Source organism: Mustela erminea, chromosome 10 (genome assembly GCF_009829155.1).
Source record: "Mustela erminea isolate mMusErm1 chromosome 10, mMusErm1.Pri, whole genome shotgun sequence".
Lineage (NCBI taxonomy): Eukaryota > Metazoa > Chordata > Mammalia > Carnivora > Mustelidae > Mustela > Mustela erminea.
Window position 1 is genome coordinate 41,300,503 of NC_045623.1, and position 26,927 is coordinate 41,327,429.

Consider the following 26,927-nt stretch of genomic DNA (forward strand, 5'->3'; position numbering starts at 1 on the left):
TATAATGACAGCTATACAAATCTTAGAATTCTATAAGCAGCAGAAGCTGGTTAAAATATTTATTTTATTGGTTTACGCTGAGAAATATTAAGCAGGTGGGTAGGTAGGTGATCTTCATTCATCATATCAGATCCCATGTGTGTGGGAAGAAGGAAAAGTAGGGGAAGAAAAGAGAAAAATATACATCTAATGTATGCCTCACTCTTTTTACACTGAAAGAGACTCTCAGTTATTAACTTTTCTCTTTTTTTCCAATTCCTAACTTTTCTTAAAGCAAGACAGAAGACAGGGTAAAAAACTGAAATCTTTTGAGTTTTCATGAAAAGTTCCAAATATAGACATATACGTACAAAGAGTTAATTTCTTTTTAAAGATTTTATTTATTAATTTGAGAACAAGAGGGAGAGGGAGAAGTAGACTCTGCACTGAGCAGGGAGCTGATGTGGGGGCTCCATCCCAGGATCCTAAGATCATGACCTGAGTCAAGGACAGATGCTGAACTCACTGAACCACCCAGGCACCCCCCCAAAGAGTTAATTGTGTTCAACAAATATTTCTGATCAAACTTTAATTTCAGTCAATGTAAATTTACATAAGCTTAAAAATCAAATCCATAGCAAAAAAAGGGTAATAATTTGAATTTTAAAAGGATCATTAATACAGATCTTTGTAGAGAATCAATAATCAACTTCATATTAATCAATAAATTTATATCAATAAATAAGTAAATTTAAAAACAGACAAAAGGGAAAACTTCCAAGAAACAAAAAACTGAAAAAAAAAATATGAAAAGCTCTAACAGTTTATCACCATTACAGAAAATAAAATAATAGCTAAATACGTACTCAATCTTAAAAAACTGTTCCAGAATACAGAAAGAATGCTTTTCAACTCATTTCATAAGACTTGTATAATCCTGATGCATAAAACAGCATAAGGAAAAAATTACAGAATATTCTCTTATTAAAAGGTTGTAAAAATGTTTAACAAATTATATGGACACTAAGTATAATCTTGAACAAACTGAGGTTAAGTCTAAAAGGCATTAGAAAATATATTAATGTAATTCACCAAATTAAGAAATTAAGCACACAAAAAAATTATTAACCAAAAGAAATCAACAAACACCAAAACCAATTCAATTTAAAAACAGTTTACAAAATAATAAAAGAAAAGAAAAAATCTTTGCCTGGGGAAAGGTTTTGTTATCAGATGAAGTTTTATCTAACTAAATCTACAGGCAAAGTGAAAAACTCAAGAAGCATTCTTTCTAAAGCCAGGAAGACCCCTATTAGGGGTTTTATTTATTAGCGTTGTACTAAAAGACCTAACGAATTCAGTAATTCAAGAAAAAAGTTGTATGACACCTGGGTGGCCTTAGGTGTCAGTTAAGTGTCTGCCTTCTGCTCAAGTGATGATCTCTGGGCCCTGGAACAGAGCCCCCATTGGGCTCCCTGCTCAGCAGGGAACCTGCTTCTCCCTCTGCCTCTACTCCTACCCTTGAGGGCTCATGCTCTTTTGTTAATCCTCTCTCACAAATAAATAAGTAAATAAATAAAAAATTTTTTTAAGAAAAAAGAAAAAAAAAGGTGTAAAGACTGAAGAAAAAAGCAAACTTTTTATTTACAGAAGATATAATTAACTACATAGCAATTTTGAAAGAGCCTCCATATGATTGGAAGTAAAAGAATTTAGCAAGGGTGCAATCAGCAAAATCAACTGTGATCCTATACACTGAGCAACAGACAATTAGAATATGTAACCTTAAAAAAGATACTTTACAATAAAAACAAATAGTGCAAGTTATCTAAGAATAAACCTGATTTTTCTAAGTGCAAGACATTAATGGGAAAAATACAGAACGTCATTAGAAGACCTAACAACAAATGGAGAATTATATGAGATCTTATTTGAGATACTTCAACAGGTAAATAAATCTGTGAAACTTCTTTCAAAATCAATCTACAAACTCAGCTTAATTCTTTTTTTTAACATAATATTTTATTTTTAATTTCTTCAAATTTTTATTTAAATTCCAGTTAGTTAACATACAGCATGATACTCATTTCAAGAGTAGAATTTAGTGATTTATCACTTACATAAAACACCCAGGGCTAATCACAAGTGTCCTCTTTAATGACCATCATCCATATTTAACTCACCCCCCACTCACCTCCCCTCCAGCAACCCTGAGTGTGTTCCCTACAGTCAAGGGTCTCTTACGGTTTGTTTCCTTCTCTTCAGCCTAATTCTAATAAAAATTCCAACAAGACTTTTTGTAAGGAAAAAAAAAAAAAAAAAAGATTTTTTGAGACTGTGGAACTCGATGACTGACTTTATGGAGAAGACATGCCAAAAGCAGCTAAGGCAATTCTTCCAGGAGCAGAAATAAAAGAACTCACCAGATAGCAATATCATTCAAACAAAAACAAAAGGAGCAATGCATAACACACTTCTAATGTGTATAGAAAACAACAGAGATAGCCTTGCAAACCAAAAGGAAAAGTTAAGAATTATGAAATAAAAGTACTGAAACAACATATTATCCCCAAAAAACCCCAGAAAACAAAAACCAAATTAGTTTCTTCCTTCATACCACAAACAAAACATAATTATTAAAAACACATATATTAAAACAAAATTATAAAAAGGCAAAATTTTTATCATTTCTGAATTCTTATATAAGATCATTTAAAAAGTTACAGGTATAACTATAGAGAAAATTTTCTTGAGAACACCAAAAAGGAAACCTGCTTAATAACACCCCAAAAGCACCTACCCTAAGAGAACAGACTGATAAATTTGACTTCATTATTCTGTAAAACAAAAGATACCATAAACAAAGTAAAAAAGAGAAAGCATGCACAGAAAAAATATTTTCAAACTATACAGCCTGCAAAGAATTAGTGTCCAGAACGCATGAACTACAAAGAAACAGATGCATACGTCAAAGTCGTGGAGAACAAATTCACAGAAGAGAAATCTGAAATAACCAATAAAGGCATTAAGTAATCTGAGAACTGCAAATTAAAACAATAATGTGATCAATTCTAACCCATTAGAACAATAACATTTATGTCAATAACAAAGTGTTATTTAGCAAAGAGATTGATGGGGAGAGAACAATGGCATTAACAGGTGAGGATGTAAATTGGTAAACAATATTAGAGAGCAACTTGGCAGTATTTAATAAAGTTGGAGATGGGCATGCTCCATCATTCAAAAATTCTATTTCTAGGTATGTATATCCATATATGTCTAGAAAGGCACATACACATGACAACAAAGACATACAAAAACCTTCACGGTTTTCCTTATTATTAGCAAAAAAGCATAAGCCACTAAAAAACCTATCATTGGCATATTAAATAATTGTGATGTACCTTAGATCAAACAAAAGAATTAACTAGAGATGAACATATTAACATGCATAAGAATAAAAATATAATGGCAAGGGACAATTATACAACCACAACTATAGTGTGAAATCATTAATGTTAAAAGTGTAAAAAGCAACTGTTAAATGTACATAGTTGTAGACCAAGTTTGGGGGGGGGGGCTTATTAAGGAAAGGTTACACCCTTCTTGGTCTGATCAAGAAATAGAGGACCCAGAAGACTTACACATTATTGATAACTCCATATTTTCCCCAAAATGTGAGGCGAATATGGTACAATACTAAGATGTGGTTCAGCTGGGTGACTGGAATACAAATTATTTATGATATTTTCTGTATCTATATATTCTGTATGCTTAAAATAATATATGCCTTGTACCACAGATTTCCTGACACTGAATACACTTCATTCATAGGAAAGCCTCCCTCACAACCAATGCTATAGATCGTATTTTAATATATTTTTCTATCCTTGTACTTTTCAGATTCATTTCTGAGTAATGGCTCCAGTGAAAGAAGAGGGGAAGAAGAGAGAACATACAGGAAAATCTATGGTGTGTGCCAGAAGACCTGCAGCATTCTAGGCTCCATCAGTCTGAATCCAAGGTACAAACAATATGGAGCTGACTAAAGATGACAGTCGCACAGCCAGAACCAAACCTCAGTGGTGATGCGGCGTGAAGGAGTATAAGCCTTCACTCTTGCAAGATGCTGTGACTTTGGGGGTTTTGTTACCACAATATAACTAAGTCTAAATTGACAATCATGTTGGCTGCTAAGCCCACTGGGAAAATAAATGATACGGAATTTTATAACAAATGGATTAGGCTGATAAAACCTAAGTCACCTAATCAATCATAAGATCACAAAGAAAGACAACCTAACATGTGCCTCTTTCGCAGGATGCAGCAGCAATTTCTTTGAGAAAATATACAAAGAAACAAACTTAAACCTGACCTGATCAAGCCTCTAGATCCAATTACAGTACATCTCAATCATGTAAAATGGTATCACGGGGATGAAAACAGCCAAATATAGGATGTGGGAAATTCCATAGTACAAATCATCTGCTCAATTTCTTCAAAAAAAGGGGAAAAGTTTATAAAAAAGATGTAGAGAGAAATGACTCAAGCAATGTATCAAATGTACTACATGGACTTGTCTGTATCCTGGTCAAAACAAATTAAGTATTAACAAATTTACAAAATGAAGTAAATTTAGACATATTTTTGAACATACTATTTTTGTTAATCTTCAAATGTGTGAAAATGATATTACTGTTCTTTTAAGCATGGGATGCATATTAAGGTATTTACAGTAGTAATATGATACTAAAATTTGCTTTAAAATACAATGGTGAGAGGAATAAGTGAAGTAAGATTAACCAGATGCTGTGGAAGGTGCATAACTTTTTAGCAACATGAGAAACTTCTGCTCCTCTTAAGACATCATTAAGAAAATAAAAAGAAAAGTCACATGCTGAGGGAAAATATTCACAGTTCATACAGTCAGCAAGACTTACTATATAAGGGATAGATTATAAATCTTCATAACTCATTATTAAGAAGAAAAACAGAGCAAATAGAAATGGGGAAACTATAGGGACACTTTACATAAAAATACATGAATGACTGACCTATAAGCACGTAAGAGTTGAATAGTTATCAGCCCTAAGAACCACAGCGAGTCTATAAATGCAAAATAGAACTAAGATGAGATGACACTACAAGCCACTTGAATGGCTAAAATTAAAAGGACTGACAATCCCAAATGTTAGTGAGGCAAGTCTCATGGCAGTCAGGAGTATGAAATGGTACGACAACTTGGGAAAACTGCGGCTTTACAAGTAACAGTGAAAAGGGGAAAACGATGCAAACCCCTAATAAGAGAATGAAAACACAAGAAGTGGTGTTTCCTTATAATGGAATATTACTCAGCAACAAAAAGGACTAGACTACAGATGCTCCTACCAACACAGACAAATCTCAAAAACACTACTCTGTGTAAAAATGCACGATCAAAAAGAGTACATATTGTATGATGCCATTCAACTAACGGTCCAGAGTAGGCAAAAATAGATTACGGTGACAGAAAACAGATCATTGGTCATCTGGGGCTGGGGTTTGAGCAGATCTACTGCTAGAGAATAAAGGGCCCTTCTGAGGTGACAGAATGTTGACCATGCTGTCGGTCACATAGTGTGCATTTGTTGGAACTCACCAACTATACACGTATGACAACTATTATATATAGATTTTATCTCCAAGTTGACTTAAAAAAGCTATAATCAGATATATTTATGACAGATATAACTGTACCATTTTTATGAGGTCATATATTCTAAGGATAAATCACACAATGAAGTTAAACTAAGGATTCAAGCAGAAATCACTAAGGAGTAAATCAAATTGTCTTAATAACCTAAGATAGTGTACCATGCCCTAAATTTAGATAAGAACTTCAGAAAAGTGAGGATCTAAAGGAATAATAAGCTATTTTAGTCCTCATGTCTAAAAAAAGAACAGTTCCTAGGAAAAAGGTAAATGCTTTCCTCATACTAGAGCATGGACTGTATTTGCCACAAAATTATATTTTAGCAACAAACAAAAAGACCTAACTGTGCAAGAGAATGTAAAATGACTTTCATACTGATAATTCTTTGGTAATCTACATGCATATGGTAAATTCAGGCCATTATTTTTGAGAAGTCAGTAACATGTGTACTACATACTGTAAGAGTCTTTACCCACAATGTTCTTTTTAAATTTTTGTAAAGATATTTTAGTTTTTTAAGCAATCTCTACACCCAATGTGGGGCTTAAACTAACAACCCCAAGATCAAGAGTCACATGCTCTACTGACTGACCTAGCCAGGCACCCAATCTTTTTTAATTAAAATTTTCTTTTAAAAAACAGAGTGAAGATGAATCCCTTATAATTCTGAAAAACAGGCATTAGAAAAAATCTTTTCCTGGACATTAACATTTTCAGACTCTGTCTCAAGCTGGTGTAGAAATATCTCAGAGATTGAACAACAGCGCATCCTGTATATGTGAGGCTCATGGGAGCATAGCACGTCGTGCTGGTCCATCCAATATTCTTGCACTCTTTGAGAGGGTGTAGGAGGGAAATAACAGGTGTTTTTAAAAAGATAGCGATTGGAAGATTTGGAAAACAAATGTCACTTCAAACAATATTTTCTATGATTCACTCTCTAAGATGATCAAGTTTACACTCTCTTATCCGTACAGGTACATTGCTGGGAAAATTTGAGAAGAATTGTTCAATGCACATTGATTCAATGCACAAGGGATTTTATGAGACCAGCTAATAAATTAGCCAAATTTAATGAAAGCTTTAGACAGAAAGAGGGAGCTTTCTTCATTTTGTATTACTGCTAAAGGTATGGTAGAGCGTCACTTTCCTTATGACTAGTATCCCAGATCATGGCCAGCCAAATTACGTATCTTGACTTCATTTAATTTGAAGTTACTGAGTTATCTATCATCCCTAAAGCTCATAGTACATAAAAACATGATTTTCATAATGATTTTTTCTTTCTAAAATTTCAGCTACTTAAAATAAACTTGAGGTTTTAAATTTAAATTCCGTTATTGTAATTTGATTCTATACTTTTTTTAATTTTTATTTATTTATTTGCTAGACAGAGATCACAAGTAGGCTGAGAGGCAGGCAGAGAGAGAAGAGAAGCAGGCTTCCCGCTGAGCAGAGAGCCTGATGCAGGGCTCGATCCCAGGACCCTGGAATCATGACCTGAGCCGAAAGCAGAGGCTTTAACCCACTGAGCCACCGAGGCGCCCCAGATTCTATACACTTTTATTTTCTGCATTTTAGAATACAAATTCCCATGACTTAGGAAGGCACAATTAGGCAATGAGATAGGGCGTCCCACAGAGCAATACCTTATTCAGTACCTGTTGTGCCAATGCACTCTTTTGCTGCAAAAGTTGTCTGTGTTCTCTTCTGGCTTTTTTTTTCCCACTTGAATGATTGGGAAACTTTTTTACTTTACTAAAAGATATTATAAATATCGCTTGAGTTCAACCTCTCTGAATAATCAACAATTCTACATCAGTCAAGCCTAAATGAATATAATTTTACTGTACGTACTGTAATTTTTCAAATATTATCAAAAGTGAATTCCCACCTCTCATGGACAGCATTTAAATGCCAAATTTAAGTGCTTCGAAACTATCTGCAGCTATTTTGCAATCTATGAAGCATGGACAGTCTGCATTATGGGAGATGTAGTTCGCAGACCACATTTTCACATGAAGGCAGTTGTGTTTAGTATAAACATTTGGCTCAAATTCTGTGTGCCTAAAATATTTGATTTGGAGAACACATTCCAGAAAGTAATTTAAATTCATTAGGAACATATTACATAAAATGGAAAAGCATTTGCCACAGTTCCATACCAAGTACTTTCATTACTTACGCAATCCATATACTGGCATTTAAGTACTCTAAGCTTCTTTCCTTTAATGATTTTTCAGTTGGGGGTGGGGTGGGGAGAAACCCTACATAAAACCAACTTTTAAAAGATATAGACAGATTTCGGCTTTTGCATTAAATTTATGAAGTGTGATCAATAATAATTTGATGAAAGAGAAGTCTGGCCCTGGGAAAGAACAGATTCAGAAAGGAAGCATCATTCTCTTAAACATTTATCTTCTAAATCAAAATTAATCCTGACAATGTACTCACTTACCGATATTTTCTGTAGGCATGGAGACCCTCGTTGGTTCTACAAGATTGTCAGCCAGGACAAAAGCTCCTTCTTCCAATGTATCAAGTAACATTGTTGCTGTATGAGCTTGCTCAGAAGAATTCATGTGTTTCCAGGATTCCAAAGCTTCAGGTCTCAGAAGATTGTCCACTGTGTCCACAATTGCCTACATCCATTAGAAAACCACCATTAGTTCTGACTGCTTCTAGTACCAAGGTGATTTTCAATCACTGACTAGTGACAACTGTAGTATTTATCTGTCATGATGATTTACTCTTACTTCAAGATGGAAGAACACCTGAACAACATACACCTGGCTGATTAGGAACATATCTTACCATCTCAAAATAAAACTAACTGAAGATTAGTAGATTGCTATGTGATTATAAAGGGTAAATGTGAACAGATGGCTTGTGGATACTTACCTAACAATATCTCCATTGTCAAAGAGAAGCCCAACCAATGTCAACTCTTAACCTGAGGTATTACTGGTACATGCATGGTCACTCTTATTTATGACCTCAAGGTTTAAATGTTCTAGATAGAAACACTGATGTCTCTGGAATAGCCTTTTATTTATGCCTGAAAGTTACACCATACTGTTTTCTGGAACCTAAACTAAAGTAATAGCCAAAATTGTGCCTTAGAACATTGTCTACTTATTACGCCATTGGGGAAAAAACCAAGATGATTTCAAAGTTCATATATTATCTGTGAATATTTCACTTTTCCAATTCTCCATCCAGCTAGAAAACACTTGAGAGTACACCTTAGATGATAGACAATGATCTGTTTTTATAGAAGGATCAAGAGATCAAAACGTTTAAAGCCTATTTGAACAATTTAATGAAAACTAATAGTTTAATGAAAAATTTTAATGAACTATTAAGAAAAATAGAATAAGGTCTTCATAAACATCCAGGTTGTACATGTTCGTATTTGTAGGTTTTGTTTACTACCATGCAAAATAACAAATAAAAAGTAAGACCCAGTCAGCTAAGCAACTGAAGGCAGGCCTTTGTACTGATACTTAGTATAGCTATATACTGACCATGGCTTGAATACCTGAAACCACTAAGTTTACTTACTCTACCCCATGTACCCAGCCACAACATGTCATTAAGACCGTACATAAATTGTTTTAATCTATTGGTAATCACTGAGGGAAAAGAACATACATTGTGCAAAGAACAACAACAAAAATTGCTAGTTTGAGGTACGACATTGAAATAAGCAGGGGGAAAAGTTGTGTGAAGCTACTGTCAGAGTAAGAGTAATTAGCTTAATCCATCTTAATATCCTCGTTCTGTCTGCCTTGTGAGCCCCCATAACCTTCCTGGCAGGTGGAAGATACTTCCAAGTGGCGTTAAAGGCTTTCTTCCCTCTCTCTAATGGGAGACAGAATAGTCAAAATGCACACAGTGATACTGCCGCAGCCATTAACTAGAGTGGAACAAAAATTGGTCTGCCGAGGCCAGATTCATTAGTCACCAAGAAATACAGACTGGAGTCTCTAATCTAAGTTACAAATGAATCCTCTGTCACAAAGTGGGAACTCGCTTCATTTGCATAGTGTAAGTCAGCTTCTGATTTGTAATTTAAGAAGTTTTATTAGTCTTATCTGAGCAGAGAAGCTCATTTTGAGAGATACTGAAAATGACACTGGTCAGAAATTAAGGTCATGCTGAAACTTACTACATACACACATAACTCGCTGATGACATGCTTTTATTAATTTGAAACACTCTTTATTTATTACCATTTGTACTTTTCTAGCAGAATCAAAAACGATCATTAGCCTAATCATATTCCTTAAGTAGTCTCTCCCTGCCAAAGAGAAAAAGCTATTCTCTTGCCACTAAGATATATGTCCCGGGCAACATACCAATTATTACATTTCATACATTAACTAATACCTTAAAGGTGAACTGAAAATTTCAGTACGACAAATTCTATACACTTCAGCAGTTTTTTCTTTGCCCCCATTAAACAGGCTAAAAAGGACATTCAGAATATTACTACCTAAAAACGGACTTTCCCACCACTTTTCCTTGTCAGGTTCTCGAGTCCAACAATGTCTATTTGCAAACTAGGGACATGACTTCGTTCTTTTGTTCTTTTTTTCCTTCTAGATCTTGCTGACCGAAACTGGTAGTCATGGCTTTTGAATAACCTCTATTCCACAAAACTACAAGCTGCTTTTGTTTTGTCGTCATACTCATATGGGTTAGTTCTTAAGGTTTGATTTACTAAGGATATGGTCCTCAGATGAGTACGATTAGAAAATAACCATCACCCTAAAAGAAACATCTAAAATTCACATAATAAAACCAAATGCAAGCTGGTAATGTTATTCTGATCTATCACACAGAACTAGAATGGCATAGTCTACCGTCAGCCTCAGCATGCTTCCTATTACTTGGATATACCAGGGAGAAAAACCTGCTGGAGTGAACAAGGATTCTGAGCCAAACAGTGGCTTTCTGTTTCTATTAGCCTGATAAAAACCAACATAGAACATACATTGATAACTCTGTCACATTATGTATATTCCATTTCTAGTAACCCATCCCCATGTATCAACCTGATTCTAGAAATGACTCCTAAAAATTTCAGGACAAAGCCTATTTTATTTAAGAGTACACCACAGGGATAAGAAAGCAGTGACTTTTTCATGCACATACATTATGACTATACAGTCTTTGATATGATAAACTGCCAAGAATATATCATAGCTGTTTTAACTCAAGTTGTTCTTAAATCCACATAGATGACAACAGGAAACAAAGAGATTATAGGATTACTTTCCAATTCAGAGGATATTTCATTTAAATTCTTGTATGTTTGGATGAATGGAAAAAAAGCAAAAATTATAAAGGTAAATTATTTGCTTTTTCTGAGAGTAATATACCTGAGAAAAGTCAACATTTGTACAGCTGATATGGGGCACATTATATAATTATCAAAGACTGAAATACATTGGATCATGCAGCAAGATGATAAAGCGTGGCTGAAGAAGGGAGAAAGCAGGGTGACAGCACAGGAGAGATACCTTAAGGTAAGCCCTGCATGTCTTCTCTCGTTTTTGGAGCTTTTTAGTGAAAGAAAAGAAAATCAGAGGTTAGATTTTGTCTTTTGAAAAGGAGGAAAAAAAGAAATCCTCAAAACTTAGGCTGGTGTTCCTGATTTCAAAGTTTGTTATGCAAGGTGGTCCTCTGGATTTTTGTGAGTTTAACACTGATTGCCAAAACTGCATATTTATAGTTCATAGCTGCATTTTGTTAAGTGTACTAATCCAAAGTATCACGATAAAACCAGAACAAAAATGTCTGTTTTTTAACCCTATAACACCATATTACCCACAGATTTTGGCTTAATATGAATTTCCTATGCTTGTTGGGTAGTATGGTTAAAATAACTATCAATTTTTTGTTGTATTAGAAAAAATTAATGGCACTAATATACTATCCTCCTAGAGAGGGAAACGTGCCCTTCTCCCAAAACCTGCAATTGAAAGCAGTATTGTAGTGGATAACATTCCTCTGTGCATTACAATTTTAGTGCAACCACAAAAGCTGCATGTATTAGTGTACAGAGTATATGAGACGTAGAACACGCACTCTCTCCAAGTGCAGATAATGCATTCTTAAGTGGGAATACCGACCACAATCAGGCAATGTCTGCCACCAACTAAAATCTCCCTAGAAATTTTACCTTCCCCACCCCCCCATGTTGTTCCTTTTTCAACTGTAATTCTTTCTTGGGAAATTAACCATATCAGAAATTTTGTTTCTGAGTATATGTCAAGGGGGCCAGAGGTTTGGCAGTCCAGTGCTGGAGGAATCAAGAGCTGCCATATAAAATGTCTGATTAAATAACAGGAAATTCCTACCTACCTTGTTATAACTCCGTCCGGCGGAATCCTTTTCACTAGGTTTCAGTTCCTGCAGCTGTGCATCAAGAATGTCCACCAACTGCTCCATCAATCTCACTGAAGAACTCACATCCCCAGCAAACACCGGCCCTTTGGTATGTTTAGCCAGTTCATTGGCAAGACTAGCAGCATTTTCTCCACTTCTGATCTGAAATGACAATTTATATTATCTCAGTGTGATTTCTTGCTCTGTTTGCGGCTTCTTGTTCTTTTCCTGAGTATCTTTGTTGTGGTGAGAGAAATATTTGCAAATATGTCAAAATCTGCAACTAATTGAGGCCAATAACTTTCTCCTCATTTCATATGATTAAAGGTTCTTAGATCCTCAACACACAAAAGAAATTCTTAACCAGACCTTTAAAAGGAATGAAAGGAAAAAAAAAGAAAACCAGAAGTCTTTTTAAGTTTTTCAGATAGCTTTCTCATTTCACCGCCACCCATTTGTAAGCTGCTGTTTAAAAATCTTATTTATTTATTCCAATGATCCAGAAATTTAAATTAGAATGTAATCAGTATGATACTGGGAGTTATTATCTACTCTTCGCTTGCATTTCAGAAAGGTAAATGACAAAGAGGAAACTAAAATGCCACCGCATTGTGTTGTAATATTAAAGTTACTAATGCCTTTTAAAGTCGTTTTTACTTATTCTATCATAATCATCTGTGATATAAACATCTGCTTGCATTCTGTGGATTCAGTTGCAACCTTAATGGTATTTGATTTATTAGGCCGATGGGCTATTCATCTTACAAACATCAAAAGAAACAGAACAAACTGAATATAAATGAAATCAAGCAAGTATCTACTCATTAAAAAGCTTAACTTAGAAAACAGCATGCCCCAAAACATAAGTAACTTTGAATAAATAGTTTACAGACAAAACTATACATGATTTTCTTATTTTTCTACTGAACAAAGAACGATGAAGCCAGTTTCGACATACAAAGCTAAATTATTTATGCTAGACCTTAACACCCTTAATCATCAATGTGTATCATATTAAAAGGTTCCAACCAACCTTCTGAGCCAGCTGATTTACCCAGTGTGAGGTACAGTTGCTAAGATCGGGGCCCTTAGGGTTCCATGTTCCAGTGGAAACCATGCAGAGATAGGATGCAGTTCCTACAACAGATGTAGAAAACAGCAGTGAAATTGAAACTATTTTTCTGCATGCATTCAGGAAATCAGCTATGATGATACTACACTACATGTTAAATTTTGAATAAACACCAATGGAACTGGTTGACAGAAACTGACAAAGAGTAGGGTATAATGCAGATTATAAACAGTAAATATAAAGTCAGCATAGAAATATCAGCAGAGAGAGTCAATTATCATATGGTTTCACTTATTTGTGGAGCATAACAAATAGCATGGAGGACATGGGGACTTAGAGTGGAGAAGGGAGTTGGGGGAAATTGGAAGGGGAGGTGAACCATGAGAGACTATGGACTCTGAAAAACAATCTGAGGGTTTTGAAGGGACGGGGGGTGGGAGGTTGGGGTACCAGGTGGTGGGTATTATAGAGGGCACGGATTGCATGGAGCACGGGGTGTGGTGCAAAAATAATGAATACTGTTATGCTGGAAATAAAAAAAAAAAAAAAAAAAAAGAAATATCAGACGTTTATAGCAAACAAACAAAGAGCCCTTGATTTTCTTGGGACTTATCCAAAACGATACTTGCAATGAGAAAGGCAGCAGTAAGGAAGCCTCCCTGGAGTCCATGGGCAAAAAAATGTCAGGCTTGACCCCTCTAGGCCTTCAACAGGGAGAGAGGTAATTCGGGCCTGACCTTAAATAACTATGAGCCTGTAAGTTATCTACCAATGCTCTATTACCAAAGTTAACAAAAATAGTAAAAAAATAAGCTATCATAAACGTCTCTCTTTCCTCGAAATCACTTCAGTGTAATTCAGAACCTACTCACACTAAATTTAAAAATATAAGTTTGGCATTTTACAAGAACTACCTCTTGTTCCCTTGGGACATGGCCGTTCAACCATCATTCCCCTTTGTGTCTGAGGCCACTTTATCCCCCTCGCGTCTAATGCTTCGCAGAATCTCTCTGGCAGGGGAAAAATATTTGTTACAGGAGGAATTTTGGTTGTAGAAACTGCTGGAGGTGGTTTTGTCCCTTTGCTTCCTTCCTGTGATCCAGCTACAGTTGTGCTCATGGGGCCTTTCTGTGAAGTAGTGCTTGTGGTTGATACTGTGGTTTTGAACAGCTCAGCTGAAGAAGTTATTGTCACAGCTGTGGTAGGCACTACGGAAAAAAGATGAGTATGTTAATCTCACACACACTCGCACTCATATACAGGCACACACGTGAATGTGTATATGCACACACACAACACAAAACCCCTCCCAACCAACTATCCCAAAACCACTAAAATGAGAATTAGTGGGAACACCAGTTGGGAGGAGCAAGAATAAATCCCCTCATTTATTCCAATTTATTCATATTGTTGGCTAAGTAATGATAGTTTAGACTTTACTATGGATTTTTCTGTATGACTCTAATTGTCTTAAGTCTACTTCTAAATGAAATATTTGATAATACAGCTTAAGTATACTTCATCATTTATCATCCAACAGAAACTGAAGGACAGTTTTAGTGTCTAGACCAGGTATATGTCACTATGAAACAATATAGAAAAATTCTTTTTTTATATAAGCCCATACCCTGTAAGTAATCAAATTCAAAGCATCAATAAAAATCTGAGAATTACATATAATTAGGACAACAGAAAAATCAGTCACCCACTCTACATCTTGCAGGAAAATAAATACTGTGACATCTTTCCACCCAGCAGCCATTCTTGCTTGAGAGATTTTTGAGCATGCCTGATTAGATCCAAACAGAAGATAGGCTTGGCATGCTTGTGCTGTGTTAGTAAGGAAACATCTGAGGCTTCATTAAGCATATTTACATTTGAAAACGTAGGTAGAAAATGCAACCAACTAGTTCTGGTCAGAGGTTACGATGTAATCTCTTATCAGGATAACAGGTTAGATCAAATTATGCCTAATTTGAAACCAACCCTACATACCATACTGACAATACAGAGTGTAAAAGGAACTACAGTTACACATTTGAAATTATTTTAAAAGGTTATTTTTTATTTCCAGCATCACTTCCAAACTGTTTAATCTACCAGGTTTAAAAAAAAAAAAAAATGGAGCTTAATGTTTCCTTCATTGATTGCCATTTAATTAGTTTTAACAACTAAAATTCTGCCAGTAAAACTTTAATGCTACCACTTAAAATCTATTAGGTGATCACACTAAAGTTTCATCAACATTTGCAGATAACTGGCTCTCGAAACCTTATACATATGATGCTTCTAATAGAGTATAACAAGTTAAAAAACTATTTTTTAAACATTAACTTTTTTTATGCTTTCTCTATAATGTAAGAAACAAACCAGAATATTAAAACTTAAAAAACAAGTTCATCTTATCACTAATATGTTCATTATTTTAAGTTTTGGTTCAAAAGTAGTTGTTTATATAGTATGGATACTACTGACAGAATATTCTAAGTCCATCACAAAAAGTAGTGTGTACTTGTTTATAGTTCTTGAAGAGAGAGAAACTTCTTGTCAAAAAAGGCATAGACATTTCCTACACTTTTTTCCTTCTACCTCAAGAGAAATTTTTTAATCATGTGTTTTATTTCCAGGGCATAATTTATTGACCATATGAGAGATGCTGTGTCAAACATCATGTCTACCCAGCTGCTGCAGAAACCGATTCAAACCTGTCTATCTTTTTCTGTAAAGCACTTGCCTGACATCTTGTTAAACCTCTGTAATTTTCTTTTGATTACAATGCAGCCAGGCTTTCAGTGCTTTCTCAATTAACATTTGTCAAAAGCATCACCTTCTTTTACACAACTGTCAAATGACTGCCTCTGAATCAAATCTTAAGTAGTGGGAAATTGGAGCATAAACGAAAAGGACAGAGGAAAATGGTTTAGTGCCACACCACCTTATGTATCCCTTGACACTGCACTAATTACTATGTCTTTAGTCATGGAAATATGTCTTAACAATACTACAATTAGTGATCTGCTAGCTAAGCATCAGGAAAGCATCATGATAACTGAATCAAGGTAGGTAATAAAATGATCTCTGGTAAATGCACAAAATTTCTTGTAGCATGTGAAGTAGTGCTTGTGGTTGATACTGTGGTTTGCATGTGTTTTTGATAATAAATTTCATATATTTTCACCTTTTGTTCATCAAAAGTTTAAAGGAAATCAATCTTCTTCAAAGATAAATCAAAGAAATATTGGGACATCATGAAGAACCTAAAAGTAAACTTGTAAGTGGCAAAACTAAACCCTTTTGAAAGGCCATCAGAATTTCTGGAATTTTGCAAAGCTGAAGTTTTGCAACTGTACAGAAAGCAATTTTTTCTAATGATGAAGCCATAAGCACAGAGGTTGTTTCTAAAAATTAACATTTCTTCCATAAGTGAAGACAGGTCCCAACAGGGCATCTGATAGTGATAAAAGCCGGCACTTATTCAGATTTATGTACCAGATGCTATGTTAATCACCATTCATGGATCATCAGATCATCTTATTTAATCCTTACCACACAACCCCATGAAGTAGCCACTATGATCATCTTCCTTTTACAGATGAGAAAATTGAGCCATGGTGAAGGTTAGGCAATTTGCTTAAGGTCACCTGGACATACTCTTGAATGTTATGATCTTACTTTTCTAGGCAAAAGATTTTCATAGAATCTGGAAAAAGTATGGCATCCCACAAAGTAATCTGCCCTTATTCTGGAGCATCTAACTGATACTTTTCTGTGTAAATCTCTAAAACAAGAAAAGATGTAGGAAGATAATATAAAATACTAGAGCAACAGATGATAAAAAGTTTCGTAATGTAACTTCTATGGCAAAAGATTCAAAACTCAGGAATGTCCTATAAATAGTAATAGAAAACATGGCAATTCACAGCTGAATTGTATCTCAAATCTAAACCTTATTTTACAAAGTTCTGTCCCAGAGTTATCAGAGTGTCATATCAAGCAACCAGATTAAGTGACTTAGCACTCTGCTTAGTTTTGTCATTTGGGTATAGAGACCCAAAAACAGTACTAATAAAATGCTCATAAACATATTTAAGAACTGCCCTTGAAAATTTCAACAAACACATACAGAATGCCTCAATTTACTATTGAGCAATCATTATCAGTGGAGAGATGTTTCAAGAAGTATATATTCTATGCTAAACACTTCCTAAATAAATAAACCTAACTAGTTCTCTTGATAAAAATTTTTCCCTCATACTACTGAAGTGTCTTACTTCATAATTTCTCTAAGACAAATATTCAGGAACTGCCAAAACCCAAGACATAAAATCTTTTCAATATTTGGGAGGGACACCTGGGTGGCTCAGTCAGTTAAGTGTCTGTCTTTGGCTCAGGTCATGATTCCAGGGCCTTGGGCTTGGGCCCCAAGTCAGCTCTCTGCTCAGCGGGGAGCCTCCTTCTCCCTCTCTACTCCCCACAGCTTGTGTGCGTGCTCGCTCTCTCAAATAAATAAATAAAATCTTTAAGAAAAATAACATTTGGGACATCAAATTTGCAGACAAAGTAAATATAAAGCAATTCAGATTAAGAAACAGAGTTGAAATAGGACTGAAAGGGTTTTTCCTAAGCCCACTTTAGAGGGGGAGAAGGTAAAAGGAAATAAAGAGCTAGTCTAGAGAAATGGAGCAACTGAACTATGTAGAGATAACATAAGGATAAAAATTCAAAGGAAAAAAAAAACATGTATCTGAAAACCATGATTAGGGCAAAGAAATAATATACTTGCCCTGTTAGGAGAGAAAAGGCTTGCGTTTATAAAAGGGGAAAAGTTTTGAAGCTAACGGACTATGAAACAGTCCACAACAAAAATTGAAAGGAATGGTAATTTTACAGCATGCTGTATACCTTAGAAACATAAACAGTAGCAAATCTAGTACATAGGCTAAACTACAGCCAACCAGTCAATCATTGTTTTATGACGGCTAAAGATCTGAATTCTCTGACTGCTCTGTCCTATCAGTTTTGTGGATCTTGCTTCAGAAAAGCTGACAGTGGCTTATTGATTTGACCTAAACTGATGGGCCAGAATAGTTCTGCAAGGCCCCATTTACATGCATATAGATATCAGCCCATCTGAGAGAGACAGGAGTCTCTAAGAGCACATGAAGATAAATCACAAGAGAGAAAAGAGAATATGTTTCAATCAGGAGCAAGAGAGATTTAGGTCATATAAAACTTGGTATCACTAAGAGTTTAATACGGGGCCAATAAGAATTTTTACTTTCTGGGAATATTTATGAGTGGCTAATTATATTGGGTAACAAAACTCAGTTGTGGAAACACAACTACCAAATATGCCCGTTTCCCATTTTCAAAGCTGATAACTGGTTTTCAAAAAATATCTAAATTATTGAAGACTTTTTCATCTGAAATGGATCAAATTCTTTACTAGAATATAAGCCACATATGGAAAATCACATCAGTACTCATCTTGCATTCACAAAGTACTTTGTGACAAGTAGACAGGGCAATGACTCTTTGTTGAATTGAGTCTGTCCTCAATTTATTCACAGTCTTTCAGGTGTTGTCTGATTATGAATTTGCATTTTTAAAAGTATTTTATTTCTCTTTTTCCTAATGGAGGGGGAAGAGATTTATTGTTGCACCAAACAAATGTAACAGCTGTGTGTGAGTAACACAGGTTACAAAAAGATTAACGCAGCAATCAATATACAATGTCAGATTTTGTCAATTCCTGAATTCTGCCTTTGACAAACCTATAGGATAAAGGAGAAGAATGGTACTAGCTTTTAGAAAAACAGCCGAGACATTGGGGGCTATGGTGAGTGCTGTGAATTGTGTTAGACTGATGAATCACGGACCTGTACCCCTGAAACAAATAATACATTATATGTTAATAAAACAAGGAAAGAAAAAGAAAAACAGCTGAGATACAGAAAATGTTCCAAATTGCTGGCCTTATGAGAAAAAGACAGTCTGATTGAGTCTCTCTTCCTCTCCATCTCTGCCCTTTGGCTCATGTTCTCTCCCTCTCTCTCTCTCTAAAATAAATAAATAAATCTTTTAAAATATTTAAAAAAGTAAATGATGCTATGATATTATCCTTGAAGATTTAATTGCTGAAAATTTAACAATGGACATTACTACTATAAATTTAATGCAAAAACTTCCAGCCATACATGAATTAGAATAAAAGGGGTCTTGCGTTAAGTCAATTTGTCATTATTCTCTTACTTTTTAAAGAAAAAAAATAACATATTTTGGTATACTATAACGATTCAAATTAGAAAGTCAACTATAAAAAGTTGTGACTTTTGCTTTTAAGGTCCTTCCTGACCCTATTACAATATTTAGAACTTAGTAACAGTATATCTTAAAAAATGTTTAGGTACATGTAATTATGTTTAAGTGTGTAGAGTGTGAGTATTGCTTTGACAGAAAGATATACTAATTTCTTTTTCACCTTGTTGAAGAGATTGATTTAGTCACTCCAAAGAACTTCTTGGTTCCTAAAATTTTCAAGTAACTTAATACTTGGAAAATTCCAAATAACTGAGTATATTGAAATATTCAGATCTTTAAAGCACAAATATCACTGTTCAAATAGAAAAGACTTATAATTAGTATAAGCTCTGTAACAACGTATGAATAGGTTACTTTTATCATGAGTATAGGTAATCTTGTTTTAATGAAATATTCATTTAATTTACCCTCATAAATTGTTTCCCACAGAACTGAATTCAGTTGATCAACTAAAATATATTTCCCAAGATTTTACATTACTTTCTAAAGTAATGATCCTCCACAAAGATACCTAAAGAGAACACAAATCGAAAATGTTAGCTGATCCATCTTCATAAATCACCACGTGGGATCACTTAATGCTTAGTCTATGTGTGACAGTTGAAGTCAAAGAAATATTTACTTAAAACCATCACTAATTTATCAGGAAATAAAAATGTGTAATTTTACTAGGAGGATGTTGGATGACTCCCTCTCCTATCCCGACAGCAATACCAAAACTTCAGAACATTTATGCCTGACATTTTACATCAAGCCTAGCAATTCTCCTGGGACTTCCTAACACACATTTCCCTTAACCACTGGCGCCAAGAAGTTAAAAGGTCTACACATAGATTGTAATCAATTCAGAAGTCAGGTAGGAAAAAAACAAAACAAAACAAAACACAAAGCTAACAGGTTTGTAGCTGGTTATTATATTTTTAGCAATGAAAAACTGAACTGACCAATGATGCTACAATTTTCTGTCATCGACATTTAAATGAAAAAATTCAGTGAAAGAAAATAGGCCAAACTAAGGCTAAAATGTACCCGCTATGTGACGGCATGAAATACATTATCCTTTGAGCTTTGACTATGAAAAGGAGAAGGAAACAGACAGGAAAAAAAACTTTCAAGTCTTTTAAAAATAAGCTTAATGCCAAAAGCATTAGCAAGCAAACATTCTTACCTTGGGCAGGATCAGGTGGACCAAACTCCAGAGAATATCGTAAAATGAAGTTATTGTTCCACACGTAGAGTTGGTTATCTCTAGGATTGTAATCCACTGCAGCAATATACTGGTATTGGTTGGGGAAGGGAACATCTACATATTCTCCTCGGTTTAATCGGGTATTGTAAATGTAATCGATTGCATTCTTGCCTGTTTCACTCTCATTGTCTTGATAAACTGACCTGACCACATAGAGGACTCCGCAGATCATAAAAGCATTTGATGCAGCACGTTTGTCATACACAGTCTCCCACGTTGCTTCAAATCGAAGAGTATATGGATTTAGTTGGCTAATAACTATCATTCCATTGTTCTGTTCAGTGGCGTAAATGACCCATAAGCCATTTTCATCAACTGCTAGGTCGATATCAGTCTTCCCTCCCCATCTATATGGTGAGGTATCATGATAGTTGGCATAGTTAATTATGGCCTCTCCACTCTTAATTCTAGTCCTCAAGTCAAATTTCACAATGTTCCTGGTTCTCTCTTTGTTAAAGAAGACAGCACCATCATATACCACAAATCCAGTACCATCTACTCGATTTGGAAGTTTATATGTCGTTGTTTGGCGACTATTTTGGAAATCTTCTAAAGAAGCATATTCTATTAAAGTATCAGTACGATAGGGAGTCCAGGGCATGAAATAAATTTTATCTGCAGCCTGAAGAGGGTCCTTGCACCAAGCACCTGCCTTTTGTTCAGCTTCATATATACATGGTGAATCCACAATTGCTTTCAAGGTCCCAGGGCACACAAAAACTAACAGTCACAGAGAAAAGACAATAATTAAGCCAAGTTAGAAAATGAAACAGGCAAACACAAATTTTAATGATCATAAATCAGAAGAGAAAAAAAGTGTTTTATTAACATTAGATTTAACCAAAATTTATACTTAAAACAGTACCACCCTTCTTTCCTTAAGTTACAATAATCAATGTAGCAGCATACAAAGTGGCTGGGGTTTATTTTCACACATACAAGCCTAAGTTTAAGACCATTCATAACTGAGCTGACAACGTGCATTTTTGTTACGAGCTTTTAATCTTATAATCTGGTAATTAATATTTCAAAACTTTGAGCTTTGTGTGTAACAGCGTACAAAGTACTTTAATTTAGTCCCAACGGTGTCCCCTCCCTTCCCTACCCTACTTACAAACCCCCAAAAGCAAAACACTAAAATAAAGGAAATAAAACAAAAACCCAATGTGAAGGCTTATTTAGAACTTTTATAGAAGTCAGACTGAAAACAAAGGTGCTTCAATTGAAGAAACATAAATATTCAGGAAATGTAATTAGGAACGGAGAAAAGTAAATACAAGGAAAGCAGTGATGAAACAACCGGGAGACCCTGTAACCATGGCATGCTATGGAGAGGGTTCTGGAAGCCAGGCAGGATGACACGTTAATAATAAAATATCCAGGGGTGTCCGAAAAAAGAGATAAAGGGTAAAAAAGAAACCCAGAAAGGAGCAGCTCCCCCTCGCCGACTTCAGAATTTTTACCCCATCACCAGATTTAGCAGTCATGTAATTTCATCGTAAACAGTTGACTTCTTTATGAGGTGCATTTATGAGATCCTGCTGATTATTTTAATGTCAGGAGTGTTGTGGAGGGAGGGAAGGGAGGGGTGACATCCATAAGGCACATAACAGGGAGCTGGGGTTCAGACTGTATACGTTATTTACCTTTTTGCTCCACTTCTATTTTAAGCATCGGAAGAAAAACAAAAAAAAGTGCGAGGAAAAAAGAAAAAAGATTAAAATAAATTGACTATTAGTCTAAGACTGAATTCGTAATAGATGCTAAATATAGGAAGAATAAGAGCTGTACTACTTTGGATAAAGAGAAACACACAACAGGAAAACCTAGCAGGAGAAAGATTCTAAAGTTACATAAAGGAACATGGATCAATCATTTTAGTAGATTAAGGAGGCAATACAAATACGTTGGCATGTTGCTTCACTTAGTGTACCTGAATAAATAATGAAACTCTTCACTAATGCATGGTATATATACTCTTGCCTTTCTAAAGTCACTCAGCATTTTTATCCAGTTTTACTTTATATACTTATGCTACAGACACAAATGCATGCAAAGGTGTATCATCCCCATCTATCTTATTATTAAGCTCAATATTAAATTGACTAAAATCAGGTAAGCATAATAACAGGAAAATATATCATAAAAAAACGAAACTCAATTTTAGACCTTAGGTCAAAATTAATGAATATTGATACGGTTATATTTTAACACTCTCCCAAAGACATTTATGTAAGAATAAATATATAATTATGCATCTTAGTACTTTTTAATGTCTCTTTATTATTTTCTATTTCTAGAAAAATCCATCTTAATTATAAGAAAAAAAAATGCCTCCTTTGCAGGATATATAAATCTCTCCTGCTACCCCAATAAGGATTCTGAAGGGTGGGGTAACATAGTGTCTTTCTTTCCCACCAAGAATTAGTAAATTTGCTTATTTAGGTTTATATATACTTTACAAAATAAAATTCTTACTAAATTCCCTATATTACATATCTCAAACTCGTTATATTAAGTCTATTTTTTTTTAAAAAAAGTAAGCAAAAATACATACAAGGAAAAAGCAAGCACAGTAGGCAAGGAGAAAAAGGAAGAAAGAATTATGGTTAGCTTATTATGACATTGTCTACCATCATCAATTTACACAGAAAGCAAGCTGGCATGCAACGACAATCATACCAAGCATTCAAAGCAAATACCTTGACTCCACAGACCCCATAAGAGGTAAATGCTTTCATAAAACAAACCTGATTAGTACAGTTATATGAGAGAAAAAAATCCTCCCTCCAAGAAGTCTAAAGAAACGGATTATACAGTTAGGAAGGGTGCTATATAAGATTCTTGTTGGTAAATAGAAGTCTAATAATTACAAACCATAAAACACTATTTTGGATTGTATGTAGGCTCTGAAGTATGTTGCCTGAATTTCATAAAGTGACCAGATTAATGTCTGTGATTCTCCCTCTTTCCTTATTAAAATGCATTAGGGTGTGCTAATATTCTATCTCCAAACTGATTACTCAAAGACACTGTAGTTGCACATTTCATTAAGATGTCTTAGCTTGATTAATTTTTAAAAATTACAATAATTCATCAAGATTAAATACTGACCTCCGGAAATACCTCAGGGAGAAATGCCATACAAATATTTTGCTACAGGAATAGCATATAACCCTCTGCATTAAGCAATACCACCTCCCCATCCAACTTGGTCTATTTGACCACTTTCAGGAAACATACTTGCCCTATAATGTGTAATTCTGACTATATCCAGGAAAAGTAAGTTCAGCGTTACTGATATGAAACAGATCTTTTTTATAAACCAGTAGGCCTAAAACTACTCTTCAACGAAGAGCAATATTATACCTGTTTAGAATCAATAACGGAAGGGCGTGGTGGGAAAATGAGCATAAGAGAAATTATTAGTCTTGTGACTTCTCAGACTATATTTAAAAACAGCCATATTCTTTTTTTCTGGAAAGAATGATTTTACTGAGTGAATCAATTAAATGTAAAGGATGGGAATAATACATTTTAAAATATGTTACATATTTAAAACAGAACTTAAAACAAGTTCATTAAGGAATGTATAAAAATATATTGTTTCCCATTCATTGAAAATGGCTAGGCTTTATTATGTGATACACTAAAATGACCGTGCATTTGCTTAGCACAATACTAAATAGGGAAGTCTTCCTTTGTGATTTAACTAATCACTTGAAGAAACGAAAATGTATAGAAGTTGTACATAATTTAAAACTGATGAAAACAGAAGTAACAGCCAAATGTAAAAATAAAAAATAATTAAATAAAACTTTGATGATTGATGAATCATGTAAGATATGGATATTGAAAACAAAAGTCCTTACATTATGATTTTTATGAAAACCGAAAGGACAGAGATCTGTCAAACCAGCCAAAACTTCATCAACCCAGAAGAATATAAAAATACGATAAAATTAATGAAATTAGCATTCTTCATCACATGCCAAATGTATATTGCAACTTGTTTTAAAAGACTATGAATTAATTCATAACAATATATTTGCTATTCTATAGACCAAACATAAATACACAACTCACTAATATCAGTGGAGGACTAGATGGATATGCAAAAAACAAAATTGCCCCAAACAAACTTAAGCCTACATACTCTGTATCTGAAGTGACACACTATTTCATTTTGAATAATCTCACATAGATTCATTAAAAAATTTAATTAATAGTAATGGTTATTTTCTCAGACAAAACTTATAGCTAAAATTATAGTATAATTTGTATAATTTAATGATAATTTGAAAAATAGGGCACAAATAGCAAAACCAATCTTGCCTATAAGGTACGAAATTCTAATAATTATTTTCAGGCATTATCTGGGTAGGTATAAATGTCACATGTAGTATTACATGTGTCTGTCTATAAACATAAAAAGTAAAACAATCAATGACATTTCTAATAAATTCTGTTGGGTAAATTTATTATAAAATTTTCAAAAATCATAGAAAATTTCTGGATTTTTTTTTAAAAGGAGGTAAAGTATTTAGATGTGTAAACCGCTTGAGAATTTGCTCTGGATAGAAACTGGCATAAAGCCAGATGGTAAAAGACATATAATTAATGTTTTAGTGACAATTTTTATCAATTATATAAAGTTTGAAGGGGGTATGCAAATTATACGGGGTACTAAAACAAGGAGGAGGGGCATCTGGGTGGCTCAGTCAGTTAAGCATCTGCCTTGAGCTTAGGTCATGATCTCAGGATACTGGAATAGAGCCCCACATTGGGTTCCCTGCTCAGTGGGAAGCCTGCTTCTCTCTCGCCCACTCCCCCTGCTTGTGTTCCCTCTCTTGCTGTCTCTCTGTGTCAAATAAATAAATAGAATCTTTAAACAAACAAACAAAAAAACAAGGGAAAGGGGAAAATACGGGCTTAAAATAAAAGTATAAGGGATGGGTATAACAGAAACATAAAGAAACAAAAGGAGAAGAAAATAAGGAAAAGAGATAAGGAAATACAGAATCATACCTAATGTCAAAACAATTCAAATGATTCTTTGCATTAATTTCTGTATTAGTGAAAATCATGCAATAGATAGTGTGTCACTACTGTACAGTATATAGGAAATATAATTCTATTCTTTAGCATGGAATAATTTGGGGGAAAAAAAAAAAAGCCAGACTTATTTCTGCCTCGTGCAAACATCTAGAAAGGTAACAGCGAATTAATTACTGTTTTTTTTTTTAAAGGACACAAACTAAAAAGAACAAATACTTCTCTGAATATAGCTATTTGCAAGTTTAGTGCACAATATACAATACTTCTGGAGAACTGAAAAAGTAAAATTTTGAAAGTTAGATGTTCCAGAAGATATCCACATTTTCCTTTCTAAAACAGCACAAGAAATAACTTAAGAGTCTGAAAATAATATTTGCTTAACACTGTTCTTGGTCTATAGACTAGGTTACAGGAACTGGCTCCAGAAAGACAATTCTTGGCAGCTCTGACTGATTCCACTGTTTGGGAATGGATGCTGTATTCCTTTTCTAATTTGAGGACAGAAACCATAATAAATTCAAATGAAAGTGACTTTACAGAACAAAATTTTGGTTAGCTCAAAAGAATACAATATTCCTCTAGTGGCACAGGAGAATGATTATGTAAGCCACCAACACTACACACAAGAGAAATAATATAAAGATCAGTGCACTCAGTAGGCTTCCAATCCTACAAATGGTATAGAAAATACTGAAAACATAAAAAGCATCCATTTCACTGTAACACAGGAACACAGAGCGGGGATGAAAAGAAAAGATAATCTGTGTTTGGCCTTTAACTGATACCCACAAAAAAACAATTTATCGAAACTGTGGGCAGAGAGGAGAGAGCCCGCACCATTCACAGGACATGTTAGAATGTACTACTAGTATATTGGACATATATTTATCTGAATTCAGTCCTTTGGTTTTAAAAATATTGATAGTTTGGACATAGAAATCTATCAGGAATAGTGATCTAGCTTTTGAGGTTCTAGAAAAGGCAATTTCATTATTTAGTTCAAATCCACCTTTTTAAAAGAGGGAAGTGTATAAAACTTTCTCAGATCATTGCTGCTAAAGATAACTGCTGCTAAAAACTTCAATTCAAATGCCCATGAATCCAGGTTACAAGATACATTTTTTTTTATTTGAAAAAGTAAAGAAGAACACTATTAAACA

The 26,927-nt window shown here is 34.4% G+C and overlaps 1 protein-coding gene across 17 annotated transcripts in view; it reads right to left on the reverse strand.

The window, feature by feature from the left end:
* ADGRL2 (adhesion G protein-coupled receptor L2) overlaps positions 1 to 26,927 on the reverse strand; it is a 508,892-nt gene that overhangs the window by 28,799 nt on the left and 453,166 nt on the right. For 16 of the 17 annotated variants that reach the window (XM_032360956.1, XM_032360954.1, XM_032360955.1 and 13 more), the window contains 5 exons: positions 20,629 to 21,429; positions 14,054 to 14,347; positions 13,101 to 13,204; positions 12,044 to 12,229; positions 8,130 to 8,313 (listed from right to left, as the gene is read on the reverse strand). In XM_032360956.1, coding sequence (XP_032216847.1) covers positions 8,130 to 8,313; positions 12,044 to 12,229; positions 13,101 to 13,204; positions 14,054 to 14,347; positions 20,629 to 21,429 — 1,569 coding nt within the window. Of the gene's footprint in view, positions 1 to 8,129; positions 8,314 to 11,199; positions 11,239 to 12,043; positions 12,230 to 13,100; positions 13,205 to 14,053; positions 14,348 to 20,628; positions 21,430 to 26,927 lie in introns of all 17 variants that reach the window. The other variant, XM_032360964.1, reaches the window with a different exon arrangement.